General features: G+C 44.1%; 1 protein-coding gene across 6 annotated transcripts; it reads left to right on the top strand.

Annotated features, from left to right (window-relative positions):
* Positions 1–1,079: 1,079 nt before the first annotated feature.
* On the top strand, positions 1,080–19,939 carry LKAAEAR1 (LKAAEAR motif containing 1). 6 transcript variants are annotated; one of them, XM_039348332.1, is made up of 6 exons: positions 1,898–2,154; positions 4,897–5,023; positions 9,183–9,503; positions 12,611–12,733; positions 14,481–14,517; positions 19,117–19,939. In XM_039348332.1, exons 3-6 carry the CDS (start codon positions 9,216–9,218, stop codon positions 19,128–19,130), a joined length of 462 nt encoding a protein of 153 aa, XP_039204266.1. In that variant the 5' UTR covers positions 1,898–2,154; positions 4,897–5,023; positions 9,183–9,215; the 3' UTR covers positions 19,131–19,939. The 6 variants fall into 6 exon arrangements, with proteins under 6 accessions (XP_039203928.1, XP_039204266.1, XP_039204011.1 ...); XM_039347994.1 differs by lacking the exons at positions 1,898–2,154; positions 19,117–19,939 and adding an exon at positions 1,080–1,445 and having other exon boundaries at positions 14,481–14,743; XM_039348077.1 differs by lacking the exon at positions 19,117–19,939 and having other exon boundaries at positions 9,186–9,503; positions 14,481–14,743.
* Positions 19,940–21,159: the final 1,220 nt, after the last annotated feature.

Below are 21,159 nucleotides of genomic sequence, written 5' to 3'. Positions count from 1 at the left end.
GTGAGACTTTAATCCCTTGCTTGTCTAATTCGTAGCCTGATGATGTTTTCCTTAAAATTGGCACCGATGGAATCGGTACCAAATAAAAAGCAAGTTTTGTTATTCTACCTTATTATTATAAAGAGCATTCCTCAAATCCCTGCTACAGTAAGCGTTTTTCTTGACCTGGTCTAACTCAAAGGGCTGGCCTGAGTTGTCAAAGCCTCTACACATATTCCTGCTTCATTTCGCAATCTTTTTCCTTCCTCTTCTGCAAATGGTTTTCTTGGGGGGGGGGGGTTGCCTTTACATGTTTTTTACTGAAAGGCAAATTAAGGGAAGGAAGGAAGGAAGGGAGGGAGGGAGGGAGGGAGGAAGGAAGGAAGGAAGGAAGGAAGGAAGGAAGGAAGGAAGGAAGGAAGGCAGGAAGGAGAGAGAGGAAGGAAGAAGGAAGGAAGGAAGGAAGGAAGGAAGGAAAGAAAGAAAGATGGAAGGAAGGAAAAAAGGAAGGAAATGAGGGAGGAAATGAAGAAAGGAAGGAGAAGGAAGGGAGGGAGGGAGGGAGGAAGGAAGGAAATGAGGGAGGGAGAAAATAAAGAAGGAAGGAGAGGGAGGAAAGAAAGGAAGGGAAGGAAGGGAGGGAGGAAATGAGGGAGGAAATGAGGGAGGAAAGAAGAGAAGGAAGAGAGAGGAGAAGGAAGGGAGGAAATGAGGGAGGGAGGAGAGGAATGGAAAAGGAAGGAAAGGAGCAAGGGAGGGAGGGAAGAAAGAAAAAGAAAGGAAGGAAGGAAGAAGGAAGAAAGGAAGGAAGGAGGGAAAAAAGGAAGGAAATGAGGGAGGGAGGAAATAAAGAAGAAAGGAAGGAGAGAAGGAAGGGAGGGACGGAGGGAGGGAGGAAATGAGGGAGGGAAGAAATAAAGAAGGAAGGAAGGAGCAAAGGGAGGGAGGCACGGAGGGAGGGAGGGAGGAAATGAGGGAGGAAAGAAGAGAAGGAGAGAAAGGAAGAGAGAGGAGAAGGGAGGAAATGAGGGAGGGGAGGAATGGAAAAAGAAGAAAAGGAGCAAGGGAGGGAGGGAAGGAGAGGGAGAGAGGGAGGGAGGAAGGAGTCAGTTTCCTATCTCCTTTGCATCAAATAGAAGCGCAGTTACACAATCGTCTCTCGTGGCAAGTGGCTTTTTGCACAGAATTACACACAGGCTGTTTTGCCAACAGGCTCTGGCTTGCCCCGGCCTTCTGCTTCTCCCTGCCTCGATTTCCTCCCCCGCAATCCATCCAGGCAGCCTCTCCTGAAATGTCATCCTGGCTGTGTGTGCAAGCAACAGGAGACAATAATGCCTGCAAACAGTTCCAAGCCGCAGAACCCCATGGAAACAGTTGCTGGCACATTTTGAAAAGCCAGCTCGGGAAGCCAATTGTTTTATCCCGGCCTCTCCACCATGGGCTTTTCATTGCAGCTGAAGGGAAGGGTGAGTTTTGTTTCAATGCGGCGCGTGAAACCTGAATTATAATGTTCAGGGACTTGGGGCGATCGTCCCCTTGGAAGGCTGAAGGACATTCAGCTAGTAAAGACGTATCAAATTGGGGGTGCTGGCCTCTCCGTTTCCCTAAAGCAGTGGTGGGAACCTATGGCACGGGTGCCAGAGGCGGCACTCAGAGCCCTCTCTGTGGGCACGCGCGCCATCGCCCGAGTCCTAGGCCTTCAGCTGGGTTTTATAAAAGCTTTTCGCTTTAGGCCTCTGCCGCCGTGTGCAAAAGAAAAAAGAAAAAGGTTCAATCAGTCAGTTTCAACTTCTCGTGGGAAAAAAAAAGATCTTGCAAAGTTGGAATGGATTGATTGAACTTTTTAGTCCCGCCCAGTCTGCCGTTACCACTGCAGCCACACCCACCCAATGGGCCACACCCACCCAGCACTCGACGATGCATAAGTGGGTTTTGGGTTGCAGTTTGGGCACTCGGTCTCTAAAAGGTTCGCCATCACTGCCCTAAAGGCTGCCAGCTCAGCGGTCAGTGGGTGGGCTGGCAGCTGAGGAAAGAGGGGAGGGCTATTTCCCCATTGTCTGGGTTGCTTGGCAACTGCGTTCCCATGGAGATATTTGTACACTCAAAACCTGGGGACCAAGGGACAGGAGAGCTGACCCTTCAGAAGAGCAGAAAGGGATGTTGGGCTGGAAACAGGTGAGACTCAGCCCCGGGATGGGAGGGACACGAGTGGGGAGGTGGGTGGAAAGAATGGGGGGGGGAGCCGAGGCTCTCGCTCTGGCCCAGGAAAAACACCTGGAGCCTTCCAGATGTTGCAGAACTGCAGTTCCCAGAATTCCCCGGCCTGTGTGGGGCTGCTGGAAACTGTATTTCACAATATCAGATATTGATTTGGGATCCAAGCCGTCTCACGCAACTGATCTTTGCCCCAATGATCTCTTTGGACCATCTTTCCCCAAACCATGGGTGAAAAAAAATTCTAAATGGTAAAATGTTCTACTTGATAAATGGGGGAGAGCTAGCTTGGTCTCCGCTCCCCTTTGTACCCTCCCTATCCTTCCTCCCTTCCTCCCTTCCTTCCTTCCTTCCTTCCTTCCTTCCTTCCTTCCTTCCTTCTATTCTTCCTCCTCCTCCTCCCTCTTTCCCCCTACTTCCTTATCTATCTAACTTTTTCTCCCACCATCTCTCCCTTCCTTCCTTCTTCCCTCCCACCCTTCTACCTCATCTTCTTCCTCCTCCTCTTCCTCCTGTTTCCCTCCTTCACTTCCTTATCTACCTAACTTTTCCTCCCTCTCTCCCTCCTTTCCTTCCTTCCTTTCTTTCTTGTTTCCTTCCTTCCTCCCTCCCTTTTTATCCTTCCTTCCTCTTTCCCTTTTTTATTCTTCCTTCCCTTCTTCCTTCCCTCCCTTTTTATCCTTCCTTCTTCTTTCCTTCCTCCTTCCCTCCATCCCTTTTTATTCCTCCTTCCTTCCTCTTTCCCTCCCTTCCTTTTATCACCCCTTCTTACCTTTCTTCTTCCCTCCCATTCTTTCTTTCTTTTCTTTCTTTCTTTCTTTTTCTTTCTTTTTCTCATCATTGCTGGCTGTCAGACTGCATCTTGATAAAATTGACACAGACATTGCATTTTACCTGGTTACTGAGTCTCCCCCCCCCCAGGGGAAGGACTCGTATGTAAACTATAAACTAATCAAAACATCTGGTTCATCCCACAAGCTGAGGCACCTACAAAATTATCTCTACTAGCCAAAGGTTAATATTAACCAAGCTTAATGTTTTGCATGATTACCACATCTTATAATAATTTGCTTAAGCATGCTGGGTGAACATATTCATAAACTGAACTATGTTTTCTGGGCTGTAAGTACAGCACAATCTAGAAGGGCATAAACTTCTGAAATTTAGTGAAATATGTTGATTGAGCAATTCTACAAATGGCAGTTGATTTAAAAAAGAATAAACCCCATGAATGAAGCCATAAGGTGGCAGCCTCCGCAATTCCTTTAGTTATACTTGAGGAAAATTAGTTTTTAAAAAAAAATTGGGGGGAAATTTTTAAGGGGTAAGTGCTTGTTAAGGCTTTGCTTCCTGTTTCTTAATTCATTCTTCCCAAAGGATTTCAATTTTAAAAAAAGTTAATTGTGTGGTTGGTTGGTTTGTCAGTCAGATGGATAGATGGATGATGGATGGATGGATGGATGGATGGGGAGATGGATAGATGGATGATGGATGGAGAGAGAGAGAGAGAGAGAGAGAGAGAGAGAGAGGTGGATGGATAGACACACAGACATGGTTGTTTGGTCAGTCAATTAGCTAAATGGATGGATGGATGGATGATGGATGGATGGATGGATGGATGGATGGAGAGATGGAGAGATGGATGATGGATTGAGGGATGGATTGATGGAGAGATGATAGATAGATGGATGATGGATGGATAGAGATAGAGATAGAGAGAGGTGAGAGAGAGAGGGAGGGAGGGAGAGAGAGAGAGATATGAGAGAGAGAGGTGGATGGACGGACACACAGACATGGTTGTTTTGTCAGTCATTAGATAAATGAATGGATGATGGATGGATAGATGGATGGATGGATGGATGGATGGATGGAGAGATGGATGATGGATTGAGAGATGGATTGATGGAGAGATGATAGATAGATGGATGATAGATGGAGAGAGATGAGAGAGAGAGACAGGTGGATGGACGGACACACAGACATGATTGTTTGGTCAGTCAATTAGATAAATGGATGGATGGATAGAGAAATAGATAGATGGATGATGGATTGAGAGATGGATTGATGGAGAGATGATAGATAGATGGATGATAGATGGAGAGAGATGAGAGAGAGAGGTGGATGGACGGACACACAGACATGATTGTTTGGTCAGTCAATTAGATAAATGGATGGATGGATGGATGGATAGAGAAATAGATAGATAGATGGATGATGGATTGAGAGATGGATTGATGGAGAGATGATAGATAGATGGATGATGGATGGATTGAGATAGAGAGATGGGTGGAGAGGGGGGGGGGTTGCTTGGTCGGTTGATTGACTTTTGAGCTACCTAGACCAGGGCATAAGCACATAAACAATGACCACCATTTCCCACCTGTCAATCCAACTAATCCAACTGGCTCAAACTGAGCAAGTCACAAAAGGATTAGCATCTTAGAATCAGAATGGAGCAGAAGAGAAGGAATGTTTACTCTGCTCAAACATGGCTTGGCCGCCACAATTCACCCATGTCCACCAACACAAACATTACAGTCTCCTAGAAAATAAAAGAAAAGGGCTTCTAGCCCAACCATTGTGAATAATAACACAGCACTGTGCACTGAGCATTCTGTGTTAGGTATTCATTGTTGCATATGTAATGAATGAATTCAGGTTTGAGATGCCGCAAAATTCTTGTATTATCTTTGCCTCCCAAAGTTGATTGACAGCTTGTGCCTTTCTGACAACGTGATACTTATGAACTTTCCTTGGATTCCAACAAGCAGCTAAAGGAGACTGAGGCTTTCGTAGACAGCAGCAAAAACGTCACTGGATTTCCCCAAAGGTAGCGGCTGTTTCAAAAATATACGAGCATTTATAATGGCAAAAGCTTTGAATATGTCCATTTGTTCATCCCTGGATTTCACAGAGTCTAGCAAGCGTCATCTAGCTTTGACCTGGTGACCTTATATGATTTTTTTTTCTGCTGAAAGAAGGGGGGGAAACCCCAAATGGACAATTTCAGGATTTGGGGATTAAAAAGAGATGAAGAGGTTGAGGAAAGGTTTAAGAGGATAATTACTCAATAGATAGAAGGTCAGGAGGCACAACTGTATGCCTTTTTGCCTTTTTTCTTTAATTCCTTTCCAGTTTCTCTATCTTAATACATTGAAAAAAAATCACACACAGAGATGCATATGTAAGATAGATAGATAGATAGATAGATAGATAGATAGATAGATAGATAGATAGATAGATAGAGACGGGGTGAAAGAGACAGAGAGAGGGATGAATGGAGAGAGAGGGATGTGTTTGTGTGTGTGAAAGAGAGAGAGAGATAGGGGTGAATGGATAGATAGATAGATAGATAGATAGATAGATAGATAGATGTATGTGTGTGTGAAAGAGAGATAGGGATGAATGGATAGAGAGAGAGAGATGTGTGTGTATGTGTGTGTGAGATAGGGATGAATGGATAGAGAGATAGATAGATAGATAGATAGATAGATAGATAGATAGATAGATAGATAGATGATAATTTGTGTGTGTGTGAGAGAGAGAGAGAGAGAGAGAGAAAGAGAGAGAGAGATAGGGATGGATGGATGGATAGATGGATAGATAGAAATAGAGATAGATAGATTGATAGATGAGAGAGAGAGAAAGAAAGAGAAAGAGAGAGATGCAGATAGTCCTTGACTTACAAGCACAACTGAGCCCCACATTTCTGTTGCTAAGTAAGACATTTAGGTGAATTTTGCCCCATTTTATGACCTTATGAGACTGCAACCATCATAAATATGAGCCAGTTGCCAGGCATTTGAATTTTGATCACGTGACCATAGGGGGATGCTGTAACAGCCGGAAGTGCGAAAAATGGTCATAAGGCCCTTTTTTCAGTGCCATTGTAACTTCAAACGGTCACTAAAGGAACAGTTGTAAGTTGAGGACCACCTGTACATTGCACACGCTGATGTTGGAGCCGGTTGGAGGAGATTTTCCGCCAGTCGCTTCGACCAGTCAAGCATCTCTGCAAGAATTTAACACACTTCCAGGTACACTTCTGTAGAACTGTATCAATAGCTCCTGGGGTAGCCAGAAGTTCCTAAGTTGAAAACAATTCTTTGTTGTGCCTTTTTAAGGACGGTTCTAATGTTAAGTGTCCATTTCAAGTTAGTTTCAGGAAAGCGTATTTATTTCTGTGCTGTAATTCTATTAGCCTGATCAACAGCTTTGTCTGGACGACTCAGAAACAAACCCCCCAAAACACTGGAATGCAATTAAAATAGAGTATAAAGATGCAATTACAGGGCCATTATCACACTTGCCATTAAACCACTTGCCATCTCAGTGATTTCCTGCAGAGCAAAAAAATAAAAAATAAAACCAACGACCAAATGATTTCACAATAATTAAGCAGTTTGCAGAGAATCCCTTTGAACTAAATGATGGGAGAATTTCAGTCTTTTTCATTTTTAACCCATTGTGAAATGTTAGGAGAAGTCATGAAAACAGCAGCTCGCTTTCCTCTGTTGCATTTGGGTTTACATGCCCGCTTAAACATTCCTAGTCAAAGGAGCAGATTGTCGGGGGCAACAATATCTGGGTTGCAGAAATCTGGCCTCCCAGTTAATGGCTTCAGTGTATTGATTTTTGCAGTCCAGTTTTAGGATCAGAAGAGTTAAAAATTGTCATTTTATTGGGTTAGGGCAGGGGTGTCAAACTCAATTTCATTGAGGGCCGCATCAGCATTGTGGTTGCCCTCAGGGGGGCGGGTGGGTGCGGCCTACTGGGTGGGTGTGAATGGAGTGGGTGTGGCCTACTGGGTGGGTGTGGCCAGCTCTACACCATTTGCGTCAAGGGTACCTGTGGGGGCCTGGGCAGGAGTGGGATAGATCTGAGGGTCTCTGGCAGAAGGGGGTGAGACCAGGACAAATGCCAAGGCATGGTCCACTGGAGGAGCCTCACTGTTCCTCTCAGGCCAAGCGGGGGGGGGGGGAGAGCTTATGGAGCTAAGACTGAATGCGTTTCAGCATAGATGGCCACCACAAAATTGTACATTGGCTCCCGGCCATCCTGGGTCAGGGCCAAGGCAGCGGGGGCCATTCCCTCACTGTTTCCAGGATGGCTTCGCGGGCCACATGAAACCACTTCGCGGGCCGCATCCGGGCCCCGGGCCTTGTGTTTGACATGTCTGGAACAGATTGTCGGGGCAACAATATCTGGGTTGCAGAAATCTGGTCTCCCAGTTAATAGCTTCATTGTTTTGATTTTTGCAGTCCAGATTTAGGATCAGAAGAGTTGAAAATTGTCATTTTATTGGGTTAGGGATATATTTTTTTATGATTTTAATGTTTTGGTGATGTAATAGTAATAGTAGTAAAGTTGAAAGGGACCTTGGAGGTCATCTAGTCCAACCCCCTGTAAGCCACCCACAGTCATTTTGAAATGAGATGGGCAGCAAATACATTTAAGAGAGAGAGAGAGAGAGAGAAAGAGGGAGGGAGGGAGGGAGGGAGGGAGAGGGAGGGAGGGAGGGAGAGAGAGAGAGAGAAATGGATGGATGGATGGATGGATGGATGGATGGATGGATGAAGTTGAGTTTTTCCTTGGTCGAGTAGAAATACAAGCAATCCTCGGCTTATGACCACAATTGAGCCCACAATTTCTGTCCTTCAGTGAGACATTTGTTAAGTGAGCTTTGTCTCATTTTACAACATTTCTTGTCTCAGCGGTTAAGTGAATCACTGCAGTTGATAAGTTAGTAACTTGCTTGCTAAGTGGCTTCCCCCATTGACTTTAATAATAATAATTATAGTAAAGTTGGAAGGGACCTTGGAGGTCATATAGTTCAACCCCCTGCTCAGGCAGGAAACCCTACACCATTTCGGACAAATGGCTGTCCAGTCTCTTCTTAAACACCTCCAGTGGTGGAGCATTCACCACTTCTGGAGGCAGGTTGTTCCACTGGTTAATTAATTGTTAATTGTTCTAACTGTCAGGAAGTTTCTCCTTAGTTCTAGGTTGCTTCTCTCCTTGCTTAGTTTCCATCCGTTGCTTCTTGTCCTGCCTTCAGGCGTCTTGGAAAATAGCTTGACTCCTTCTTCTTTGTGGCAGCCCCTGAGATATTGGAACTTTGCTTGTCAGACGGTTATAAAAGGTGATCACATGATCTTAGGACACAGCAACGGTCATAACTATGAATGGGTTGACAAGCATCTGAATTTTGGTCACACGATGATGGGGATGCTGCAAAGATTGTCACTGTGACAAATGGTCAAAAGTCCCTTTTTTCGGTGCCGTTGTAACTTTGAATGGTCATGGGGAAAGTCAGCCCCCCAGAGAAGAAAATATTAAAAGGGCAAAATATTATATTTCCTCAAAGGATCTTAAAGAGGCAGAAAAGCATGCCCAGTTTTTCTTAATGATCCCAAGTCTCCCTCCCCCAAGCAGAAACCAGCTCTGTAGAAATGCAGATGTAAATAATCCATTCAGGAAGGTTGGAGGCCCCCAGCTAGAAGATTAGGAAGACAAAAACACCTAGAATCTACATACCCCACCCAAACTCTTAAGACAGGACATAATAGGATTAACCTACAGATGCCAAAAGGCGCACTCAGACACAGGTCAAAGTTTATGCCACAGGAACAACTCCAAACAAAAGGCTCCAGAGGATATAAAAACCCACTCCCTACATGTGCTTGGTCTCTCTTTTCTTCCAGAGCCATCTGTCTGTCTGGCTCTCCTTTTCAATAAACTGCAACGTTCTTTCTAAAGCAGTCGCCGTGTTGTTTATTCCCAGCTTGGACTGAACCATGATGAAGACTTTTCCTTCAACAGTTACTGTTGTTGTAGTCGAGGACTACCTGTATCCATAAGCTGAAGCCCCCAGAACGTCAGGGCACCCTCACAGTTTTCTCATGCATGGGATTTCCAGTGATAATGACTCACAGATCCCAAAGGTTTCCACTCCATGGCTTAAACCCCCTTGAATGTTTTTCCCTCAGCAGCTTCCAAACCTGGCTGAGAAGTGAGCCAACATGGCCGACGCTAAAACTCTTCTGAGGAACAAGCCTGCCCCACGATTTCGGAAATCTTCCTGTGATGCGAGCAAGATGACGCCCGAGCAAAAAGCACGCTATTTGGCCTTTGCCGATCCAACCAAGCCGGATGTGAAAACGATGCTGGCCGCAGCTCTTATGAAAGAGAGGAAAGCCCTGGACAATCGGCAAAAGGAACTGGAAGATAAAAACCTGATTGGGGTCCTCAAGGCTTCTGAAGCACGGAACCGCCTTCGAAACACAAGGCTCCAGTACCAGAATTTGCGAGTGAGTGGGCTTGGCTTTTCGGCTTAGAGCAGGGGTCTTCAAACCTGGCCCTTTTATAACTTGTGGACCTCAACTCCCAGAATTCCTCAGCCACCGTGGCATGCTGGCTGAGGAATTCTGGGAGTTGAAGTCCACAAGTCATAAAAGGGCCAGGTTTGAAGACCCCCAGCTTAGAATAACAGAACAAGAGAATTGGAAGGGACCTTGGAGGTCTTCTAGTCTTCGAGTCCAGAGGTCCCACTACTGAGTCATGAGCCGTTCAGAACCGGGCTGCGGAAGTGACAGGCATGTGCATCCCCACTTGCGTGAGCAGTGAACCAGCAAGTGTGCATGCCTGCCGCTCGCGCAAATGGAGCATTTGCTGGCCACTTGTGCGAAACCATCCCCTCTCCCCCCCACCCCCGCAGGTCCACAAAGCTGGAAAAGTTGGGGAACTCTGTTCTAGTCCAACCCCTGCCCAATCTGGACATCCTATACAATTTCAGACAAATGGCTATCCAAACTGACTAATGACACCTAGAACAATTAATCAGTGGAACAACTTGCCTCCAGAAGTTAGGAATGCTCTAACACTGGACGTTTTTAAGTAGAGGCTGGGCAAGCATTTGTCTGAAATGGTATAGGGTTTCCTGCCTGAGCAGGGGGTTGGACTAGATGACCTCCAAGGTCCCTTCCAACTATTCTATTCTATTCTATTTTATTCTATTCTATTCTGTATTCTGTATTATATTCTATTCATTCCATTCTGTATTCTATTCTATTCTATTCTATTTCTATTTCTAAAATCTCTTCATTGGTTGCCGGTCTGCTTGGCCCGTACCATTCCTGCCGGCATTTTCAAACTTTAGATTAAGACTTTCTTTCAGTTATGAATATCACACCAATAAAAATCCATCCTAATTCCAACTGACTCATTAGGTTTAAGTCCCTCCTTCCAGCTTTTCCTCATGGAATAAAATATTTTTCTTGTCTGGACTGTTTGTCAAATAGTTATAAGCTTCTCTTTTTCTCATGGATTTTTCAACCTTATTAATGTCCAGGAAGAAAAAAGTCCCAAACCTGTCCTTTTAAAAGTTGCAGATTTTCCTGGAGCTCTTATTTCAATTATGTTGGCAGGTTTCTATTTAAACCATCATAATAAAGATTGGTATCAGGTTTATATTCCTAAATTACACTTAACTCCTCTGCATTGTCAGCTACTTGTAAAAATGCCTCAGTGGTTTGGTAACTCTCTACACATATTTGCAGTAGTTTGAGAAGTTGTAAGGGTGAGGATTACTTGTAAATCACATTTCAGGGCTGTTTGTAAGTTCAAGCAGTCACTAAACGAATGGGAATAAGTCAAGAGTTGCTGTAATGGCCAGTGTCACTTCTACAGGTAGTCCTCGACTTACAACAGTTCGTTTAGTGACCGTTCAGTGGCACTGAAAAAAGTGACTTATGACCCTTTTCACACAGCTGCCTCACGGTCACATGATCAACATTTGGATGCTTGGCAACTGACTCACGTTTATTTTATTTTTATTTTTTTAAACAAATTTTATTTTCCAATTTTACAAAGCTCCACGTATTAAGGAAGAAACATGGTGGTTGGGTAATCCATAGTCCAATAACAAGCTCTTTCATACATATGTCAGGTTACATCATCAAAAATCTCCTCTCTGTTTCTCTTGGTTATTATATCACATTCAAATTAATACATTGCTAGTTATAACTCAATCAATTGAAACATCTATCAATATCTTTTGACTTATACGCCTCCATATCCTGTTTTTAACTTTTATCTGATTTCAGTTACAGTATTCCAGTTGGCTTAATGTCCATAGTATTTAGATTTCGGATAGCCCACAGTTCCCTTAGTTCATTATGAAATAGTTCTTCTTCTTCTTCTTGTGCCATATCTGTTATCGGACATTGGCCATCATGTTGGCGATCCTGTTTTTATCAGCAGCCGCACGAAAAAGTGCTGCTGAGTTTTGTCCAAACCAGTGCCTTAGATTTTGAAGCCACGATGTTCTTCTTCTGCCTGGACCTCGTTTGCCTTCAGTCTTTCCCTGGAGGATTAAATGGAGTATGCCGTATTTTTCTGGGTGTCGCATCACATGTCCGAAATATTCTAACTTTCGTTTTTTAATTGTTTTGATGATTTCCCTTGGCTTTCCCAGGCGGCTTATCACCTCCTCATTTCTGATCTTGTCAACCGAGCTTATACATAACAGTCGCCTGAAAATCCACATTTCAAATGCTTCTAGTCTCTTCAGGTGGCCTTCTGTCAGAGCAGGATAGAGAAAATGTAGCATCTGACAAGCCTGATTTTCAGTCTTAGGCTTATGTCGTGACTGCAGAAGACCTTTTTCATTTTGAAGAATGCTGTTCGAGCTTTCTCTATCTTTGTCTTTACTTCAGTGGTCATGTCACAGCTTTCATGTAAACAGTTATATCTAAAATACACTTATTATTTATTCAGATAAATTCTTACTTTATTTCACAAGCATTTTCTACTTCTCATCCTAATATCATCACTTACTAATAATATAACCTTTCTCATCTGAATCCATCTTCTATAATATAATTCAAAACTATTATTCTAGTAACTCATTTTTATTTCCCTTATGAGTCTAAATCCTAAATATTTGATCAATTAATGTCTTTTAAACTTTCCTTAGCCCATTAAGTGAAATTTTAGGCTCTTCCATTAAAGGTCGCATAAAAAAACAACCTTTTAAGTCTAACTCTGGCCTTCCTTTTGTGCCAAACAGGCTTCCATAGCAGAGCTTTTAAATCCTCAGGTGACTCACATTGATGACGGTGGGGTCCTGGTGTCACATGATCACCTTTTTCCCAACTTCTGACAAGCAAAGTCACTGGGGGGGAAGCCAGATTCACTTAACAACCAGATTACCACCTGAACAACTGCAATGATTCACTTAAGAACTGTGGCAAGCCAGGTTGTAAAAGGGAGCAAAACTCAGTTAACAATTGTCTCACTTAGCAACAAAAAAAAATGGGGCTCAGTTGTGGTCGTGAGTCGAGGACCACCTGTAGTGTGCCAAGTCACGTGTATGAAGTTTCTCACCCCAAGTTTATCTTTGTTTCTTTGGCTCCAGGCGCAAGAGATCAACTTCCTGATCTCCTTCCAGAGAAACGCAAAAGGTGCGGTGAGGCTGGAAGTCTTCCTCCCCCCCAGGAGAAACATTGCAAAATTGTCTGACTGCATGAACACCCTTCAGGTAAATGTTAGCAATAGAGCAGGGGTGTCAAACTCAATTTCATTGAGGGCCGCATCAGCATTGCGGTTGCCCTCGGGGGGGGGGTGTGGCCAGGGTGGGTTTGGCCTACTGGGTGGGCGTGGATGGAGTGGGTGTGGCCTACTGGGTGGGTGTGGCCAGCTCTACATCATTCGCATCAAGGGTGCCTGTGGGGACCTGGGCAGGAGTGGGACAGATCTGAGGGTCTCTGGCAGAAGGGGGTGGGACCAGGGCAGAGCCCATCAAGCCGGATCTGTGAAGTAGGCGAAGGCCATTTGCTGGCCACTTCCAGGTGATGGTGCATTTCTTCATTCCTCACAAAGGGTGACCCCTCCCCAGCATGCATCCAGGGGGCGGGGCGGACGTGGCAGGGGCTGGTTCCTCGCTGTTTCCAGACGGCCTTGTGGAGCTGAATGCGTTTCAGCATTGATGGCCACCACAAAATTGTACATTGGCTCCCGGCCGGTCTGGGCCAGGGCCAAGGCAGTGGGGGCCGTTCCCTCACTGTTTCCAGGATGGCTTCGCAGGCCACATGAAACCACTTCATGGGCTGCATCCAGCCCCCGGGCCTTGTGTTTGACATGTCTGCAATAGAGACTTCCCCCATACAGATGGCTAATAGCATGCCTGACACTCTAAATAATAATAATAATAATAATAATAATAATAATAATAATGATGATGATGATGATGATGATGATGGAAGGGACCTCACAGGTATCAAACTCGATGGCGTCATGTGACATATTCTGATGTATCGCAAATTTTTTTTGCCTGTGTGGAACCTGGGGTGAGTGTGGCCTGAGCATGACGTATCCGGCCCATGGGCTGCTGCTATGATCCCCCTGCTCTAAATAACAACAATAAAGCTCCTTTAATCAGAATAGAGCTGGAAGGGACCTTGGAGGTCTTCTAGTCCAGCCCCCTGCTCAAGCAGGAGGACCTATACCAGTGATGGCAAACCTTTTAGAGACCGAGTGCCCAAACTGCAACCCAAAACCCACCTATATATAGTCAGTTGCCGGGTGGGCGTGGCCCATTAGTGGGGTGTGGCCCATTGGGGTGTGGCCCATTGGGGTGTGGCCCATTGGGAGGGCATGGCCCATTGGGTGGGCGTGGCTGCGGTGGTAACGGCAGACTGGGTGGGACTAAAAAGTTCAATCAATAAATTCCAACTTTGCGAGACCTTTTTTTTTCCGCAAGAAGCTGAAATTGATTGATTAATTGAGCCTTTTTTTTCCACACGGCGGCGGAGGCCTAAAGCAAAAAAGTTTTATAAAACCCAGCTGAAGGCCTAGGACTGGGGCGACAGTGCACGTGCCCACACAGAGGGCTCTGCGTGCCACCTGTGGCACCCGTGCCATAGGTTCGCCACCACGGACTTATACCATTTCAGACAAGTGGCTGTCCAGTCTCTTCTTAAAAACCTCCAGTGATGGAGCACCCACAACTTCTGGAGGCAAGCAGTTCCACTGGTTCATTGTTCTCACTGCCAGGAAATTTCACCTTAATCCCAAGTTGCTTCTCTCCTTGATTAGTTTCCATCCATTGCTCCTTGTCTTGCCTTCAGGTGCTTTGGAGAATAAGTTGACTCCCTTTTCCTTGTGGCAACCCCTCAAATATTGGAACACTGCTATCATGTCCCCCCTCGTCTTCCTTTTCGTTAAACAGTCTTTTCCTTTTTTTTGAACTTCTCTTCTCCCCCCCCCCCTTTCTCTTTGTTTTTCAGCGGAGCCGGATTGAGGAGATCCTGGAAGACGAAAGCGGTGAGATCTATATCCGGAGGCCTTGAGACCTCCTATAGAACAAGAAATTATAAGGGAAATTGAACCCAGAAGGGAACATTTACTCTGAAGGTCTTCAACGGAGCAAAGAACGGCTCTTAAATAAACTGTGTGGATTACCAGAGGTTACAAACCCAAGTTAGGGAATGTACAGATGAATCTATTGTTAGTCCACATCCTAACAGAATAGCAGAGTCACTGATGCTGGCTGGGGGAATTCTGGGAGTTGAAGTCCATGCATCTTAAAAGTAATAGAGGTTGAGATACACTGGTCTAGAATCAGTGTTTCTCAACCTTGGCAACTTTAAGATACATGGACTTCAACTCCCAGAATTCCCCAGCCAGCATGGGTAACTGGGGGATTCTGGGAGTTGAAGTCCATGCATCTTAAAATTGCCAAGGTTGAGAAACACTGATCTGAAGATTTTTTACTCCAGAGTCGATCATCCTTTGCCTAAAGATGCCGAAGATCTGCCATTCCAGTTTAACAGTCATTCCAGTGTAGCTAAAACTTTTGGAAGTTGAGATTTACTGCCATGAGTTCAATATGATGAATTAAGCCTACTCAACCAATCAGTCAAAATAGAGTTGGAAGGGACCTTGGAGGTCTTCTAGTCCAACCCCCTGCTCAGGCAGGAGTCCCTACACATTTTCAGACAAATGGCTGTTCAAACTCTTCTTAAAAACCTCCATTATGAAAGCAAGCTGTTCCAATGGTTGATTGTTCTCACTGTTCAGAGATTTCTCCTTAGTTCCAGGTTGGTTCTCTCCTTGATTAGTTTCTATCCATTGCTTCTTATCCTGCCCTCTGGTGCTTTGGAGAACAGATAACAGGATTGGAAGGGACCTTGGAGGTCCTCTAGTCCAACCCCCTGCTGAAGCTGGAAACCCTATACCATTTCAGACAAATGGTCTCTTTTTAAAAACCTCCAGTAATGAAGCACCCACAACTTCCGGAGGGAAGACATTCCTCTTATAAATTGGCCTCAACTGTCAGGAAATTCCTCCTTAGTTCAAGGTTGCTTCTCTCCTTGATTACTTTCCATCCATTGCTTCTTGTCCTGCCTTCAAGTGGTTTGGAGAATAGACTGGCCCCCTCTTTATTGTGGCAGCCCCTCAAATATTAGAAGAGGGCTATCATAACATCCTTCTTTTCACTAGAACAGACATACTCAATTCCTGCAACCGTTGGCTTGGGGCGCACCTAAAAATCTATTCTTCTTTTCTGCACTGATTCACTTGGGGATTTAAATTACATATTTAAATTCAATCAGCTGCTCAGAATTTAAATATAGATCCAAACCGATAACCAATCACACTGGCACACATTTATAAGCTAAGGAAAATGATGTTGTCTATTGTGGTAACGAAACGTTCAGAAACTAAATTGAAACAAGCTTGGAGAGCAAACCACTGCCAGAATCTAAATCCCGAGCTACAAGTATTTTCTATTATTTCATAGAATAACAGAGCTGGAAGGGACCTTGGAGGTCTTCTAGTCCAACCCCCTGCTCAGGCAGGAGACCCTATACCATTTCAGACAAATGGCTGTCCAGTCTCTTTTTGGAAGTCTCCAGTGATGGAGCACCCACAACTTCTGGACAAAGCTGATCCACTGGTTGATTGTTTGATTGTCTTGCAAAGCATGCATTTTAAAAAATGAAAATGGAGGGTTTTTTTAAAAAAAAAAAAGCTGAAAAGTATAGCAGACTATCCTGAAAGTATGAAAATGGGGGAACAAGTTCCAATCGGCACACGATTCTGGTAAAGAAGTGGATTTTTGACATCACAGCTGTCCCTCTCAAAAAAAAAAAAAAAGTAGAGTTACAGTAGCTGCCAAAATTGTGGAAACCTTTTGGGAAAAGTGTATTTTTGAGGTTTGATGGCTAATAACAGCGCTTTTCTTTGGAGTAGTACCATAAAATTATATATCAATGGAAAGATCATTTAATCAAGAATGTAATGCAACATAGTTTGTTCAATTATCTGTACTGTGTTCTATGAAAAGTTATAGCCAAATAACCAGAAAAAGGAAGCACAACTTGCTTAGGTTGATATCAGGTAGCTTTCCTTCATCCGATTGTAGCCAATGAGCATGAGTGTTTAGAGAGTCAATCGGGTGACATCTTGTTTTGGCAATGAGCCAATCAGATCACAGTAGGATCCAGTGATTGACGTCCTGTATTGAAGTTGAGAGGAGGACATTTGTCAGTGTGTTATGTGATGGCTATCAAGTTGGTTGGTTTTTTTTTGCATTCTTTCATTTAGTGAGCTTGCAAAAAGTAATGGGTGCAAAGAATTGACTGGTCACCCGAAAGCAATGTAAAATAGTATTATTAAATTCACATAATAGTATTATTAAGTGAACAAGGCTACAGTGATAAAGAAATTAAAAGAAAAATGGGTGGAAACTTAACCAAAGCTGGCATTTCTACTGTACCCTTTTCCCAAAAGATTTCCACAATTTTGGCCACTACTGTAGTTCTCAGTTTATAACAATTCCTTTAGAGACCCTCTGAAGTTACAAAGGGACCGAAAGAAGTGAGTTACAACTGGTCCTCGTACGTATGACCGTCGCAGTATGCCCATGGTCACAGGATCAAAATTCAGCATGCATTTACAACGGTTGCAGCATCCTGGGATCAAGTGATCCCCATTTGCCATCTTCCCAGGTGACATTTGACAAGCAAAGTCAATGGGGAAAGGTGGATTTGCTTAATGACCTCATGAGTCACTTAAGAACTCAGTGACTCGCTTAATAACCATGGACAAAAATATCGTAAAAACAGGCATGGCTCACTTAATAACCGCCTTGCTTAGCAAGGAAAATTCTCGTCGCCGTTGGGGTTGTAACTCGAGAACTCCCTGTGTGACATAGTTAAAGAAAAGATTTGTGTCGCATTTGAGAGAATGTTTAATTTGGGCGGAATCACAATCTTGGATGAGATTGGCACTTTTCAATGCTGCTTCTTTAGTTCAGGCTTGGAAATCTTATTTTCCGTTGAAGACTTCAAACTCTACAGATCTGACCGTATAAGCCAGGGGTAGGCAGCCTTGGCTCTTTTATGACTCGTGGACTTCAACTCCCAGAATTCCTGAGCCAGCCACACTGAGGGGAAAGGGAGAGGTTTCCAAGCTGAGCCATGCTGGCTCAGGAATTCTGGGAGTTGAAGTCCACGAGTCATGAGGGGGCCATAGTTTCCCCATGCTGGCTCAGGAATTCTGGGAGTTGAAGTCCACGAGTCATAAAAGGGCCAAGTTTGAAGAGCCCTATACTATCTAGTTCAGGGGTAGGCAAGCTTGGCTCTTTTATGACTCGTGGAGTTCAACTCCCAGAATTCCTGAGCCAACATGGCTCAGCTTGGAAACCTCTCCCTTTTCCCTCAGCATGGCTGGCTCAGGAATTCTGGGAGTTGAAGTCCACCAGTCATAAAAGAGCCAAGGTTGCCAACCCCTGGCATAAGCTCAGGAAAATAACTCTCAAAATTCATCAGGATGTTAAACATCAGGGATATCTTACAGCTGGGAAGGGAGGGGAAAAGCTCTCCGAAAAATCAAGATGGCGGATGTAGTTGCACCATAAAAGCCCCACCCCTTCTATGCAACACCTGTAAAGGGGGCAGGGCCTTAGGTTCCGCAGCCACCATCTTGACTTTTTGGACCCATACAAACACAGAATCCCCTGGTAAAGATGCAACTCTTGTTTGTTTGAAATCTGCTAATTTAGCAGCCAATCCATGTGCTTTAGAATAGAATAACAGTGTTGGAAGGGACCTTGGAGGTCTTCTAGTCCAACCCCATTCAGGCAGGAAACTCTATACCATTTCAGACAAATGGCTGTCCAGTCTCTTCTTAAAAACTTCCAGTGTTGGAGCATTCACCACTTCTGGAGGCAGGCTGGTTAATCGTTCTCACTGTCAGGAAATTTCTCCTTAGTTCTAGGTTGCTTCTCTCCTTGATTAATTTCCATTAACGACCACAGCATTCTCCCCAAGATCACCAGAAAAAAATGGCTGCCTCTCTTTGCTCAAGCAGAATGTAAGAATATATTCAGGATAAAAGGACATAAAATCGTCTGACGATCCGTTTTCCAAATCGTCACAACTTACGACCCTAATTGCCTGGGCTCAATTACAGGCAGTCCTCAACTTGCAACCACAACTGAGCCCAATGTTTCTAAGTGAAACATTTTTTAAGTGACTTTTGTCCCTCTCACCTTTCTTGTCACAGTTGTTAAGTTAGCAACCTCCAGTGTTGTTAAGGGAAGCTGGCTCCCCCATTGACTTTGCTTGTCAGATCACAAAAGGGGATCACAGGATCCCGGGACATTACAACGGCCGTAAATAGGCATCTGAATTTTGGTCACGTGACCTTGGGGATGTTGCAACGGTCGTGTGAAAAACGGTCATAACTGTTGTGAGTCGAGGACTAGCTGTACTGTTGTAACTTGAGAACTAGCTGTGATATACTTGCGTGAGCATGGAGGGAGATCAATTCACTTTTCCCCCAAAGTGTTGACATTTTATTGACCGGAGCCTGGTCCTTCATTCAGTTCAATCATGTCTTGTGTTTTTATTTTAGGCTTTGGATGTTAAAAGCAAACGTAACCTTGACATTTGAGAACAGCATTGAAAGAGTTTCCCCAAATATCTGAACAACATCTCAATCCGGGGAGATAAAATCCCCCACTTTTGACCCTGATCTGGTTTCTCCAAAAAATAAAACTTTGGGCTGTTAGCATTCCCCCCGCCCCCCACCTAATCGTTGCTATATTTCAGGAGAAAGTGGAAGAAGAAACCAACAAAAGGAATATTTTTGAAGTTCAAAGGAGTTTCTTCATTGTGGTTGCATTCTTAGCCCAATAAACAGGGGAACAATTATGTGCCAACCCTCTTATGAGTTTATTTTTACACTCATGTCAGGAATGTTGAGAAAAATGTTGAGGAAAAAAAACTTGATTGATTTAACCCAGTGTACATTTTGCTGTAAACATATGTGCACAAATAAATTAAGACTATTTCAAGTAAATGAGTTTTCTTGCTAACCTCTGGCTTGCCAGTTACGCTTGGAAATCATTGCTAGTCTACGCAATTTGAGATGCAAGGATTGTATACAAAACAATAGTGTAAATCAATTTGTTATGTGTTAGTTTCCGGGTTTTGCCGAGTTCTATTTCCGTTCAATGTTTCGTAGACAGCAGTTTCATCCAGACACCAAAGATCCATATAACCCAGATAACCAATTAGATTAACAATTGCATTAATAACCAGATAGAGAATTCTAGATTATTTTGACTTGTACTGTGTTTCATTTGTTCTACTATGTTTCATTTGTTCTACTGTGGGTTGCTTTGAGCATTGTATCTGCTAAGGAAGCATGTAAATAAAATGATTTAGCCATGCCACCGGATTCTGCTGTCTTTATTTGTCCTTCTTAAACACAGAGAGTGGCTGTTCAAAACTCTGTGCAGTTTGCGCCTGATTTCCATATCCGCCTCTCGGCGTGACCCAATTCAGCTCTTCAAATTTTTCAAAACACAAGGCTGCACGTTTTGACACAAATCGCCAGCAGATGCCCCTGCTGTAGGTCTGCCATTACAATTACCATATTTCTGAACAAACAGAGGGGGTCTCGGACTGCCATCACGTGGCCCTGGTCAATTCGCCATGGGAACAACTCGTCACAAGCCTGGTGCTTCCACTCTTGTTTCTTATGTCTTTTTTCAACTCAGAATAGACCTGGAAGGGACCTTGGAGGTCTTCTAGCAGGAGTCCCTCCACCATACCATTCCAGACAAATGGTTGTCCAGTCTCTTTTTGGAAGCGGTCACTAAATGAACTGTTGTAAGTCGAAGACTACCTGTATTTAAGGAGCAGGAGGTGAATACCATCTCTATTGTGCTCTGCGTGCAGTTTCAGAAAAACCTGTGGTGAGTTTCTCTTTTGTAGGGGTAGGGAAACAATAATAATACCATTGGCATTGACAAATTCGCTATTAGTCAATTGCAAAAGGCGGCCTTACTAGGAACTGCTTCCATCCTGCGACGATATCTGTAATACCATCAAACATCCACATCTGCCTATCCCAGGTCCTGGGTAAGGACTCGATAGGTAGACAAAATGCCAAATCCAGTCTGAACATCTGGCTGACTGTGCGATGATCCATAATAATAATAACCATTAGTCAATTGCAAAAGGCGGCCTTACTAGGAACTGCTTCCATCTTGTGACAATACCTGTAATACCATCAAACATCCACATCTGCCTATCCCAGGTCCTTGGGAAGGACTCAGTAGGTAGACAAAATGCCAAATCCAGCCTGAACATCTGGCTGACTGTGCGATGATCCATAATAATAATAATATAATGAGGAGGAGGAGGAGAATGACAATGACGATGACGATGACAATGGAAGAGACCTTGGAGGTCATCTAGTCCAACCCCCTGCTCAGGCAGGAAATCCTATAACATTTCAGACAAATGGTTGTCCAGTTTCTTCTTAAAAACCTCCTGTGTTGGAACATCCACAACTTCTGGAGGGAAGCCGTTCCACTGATTCATCGTTTTGACTGTCAGGAAATTCCTCCTTAGTTCTAGGTTGCTTCTCTTCTTCATTAGTTTCCAT

This window comes from Crotalus tigris, unplaced genomic scaffold, assembly GCF_016545835.1.
Source record: "Crotalus tigris isolate CLP2741 ecotype Arizona unplaced genomic scaffold, ASM1654583v1 scf7180000017536.10889498, whole genome shotgun sequence".
Classification (NCBI taxonomy): Eukaryota; Metazoa; Chordata; class Lepidosauria; order Squamata; family Viperidae; genus Crotalus; species Crotalus tigris.
The sequence above is the reverse complement of the archived record's forward strand: the minus strand, read 5'-3'. Positions and strand labels throughout refer to the sequence as shown.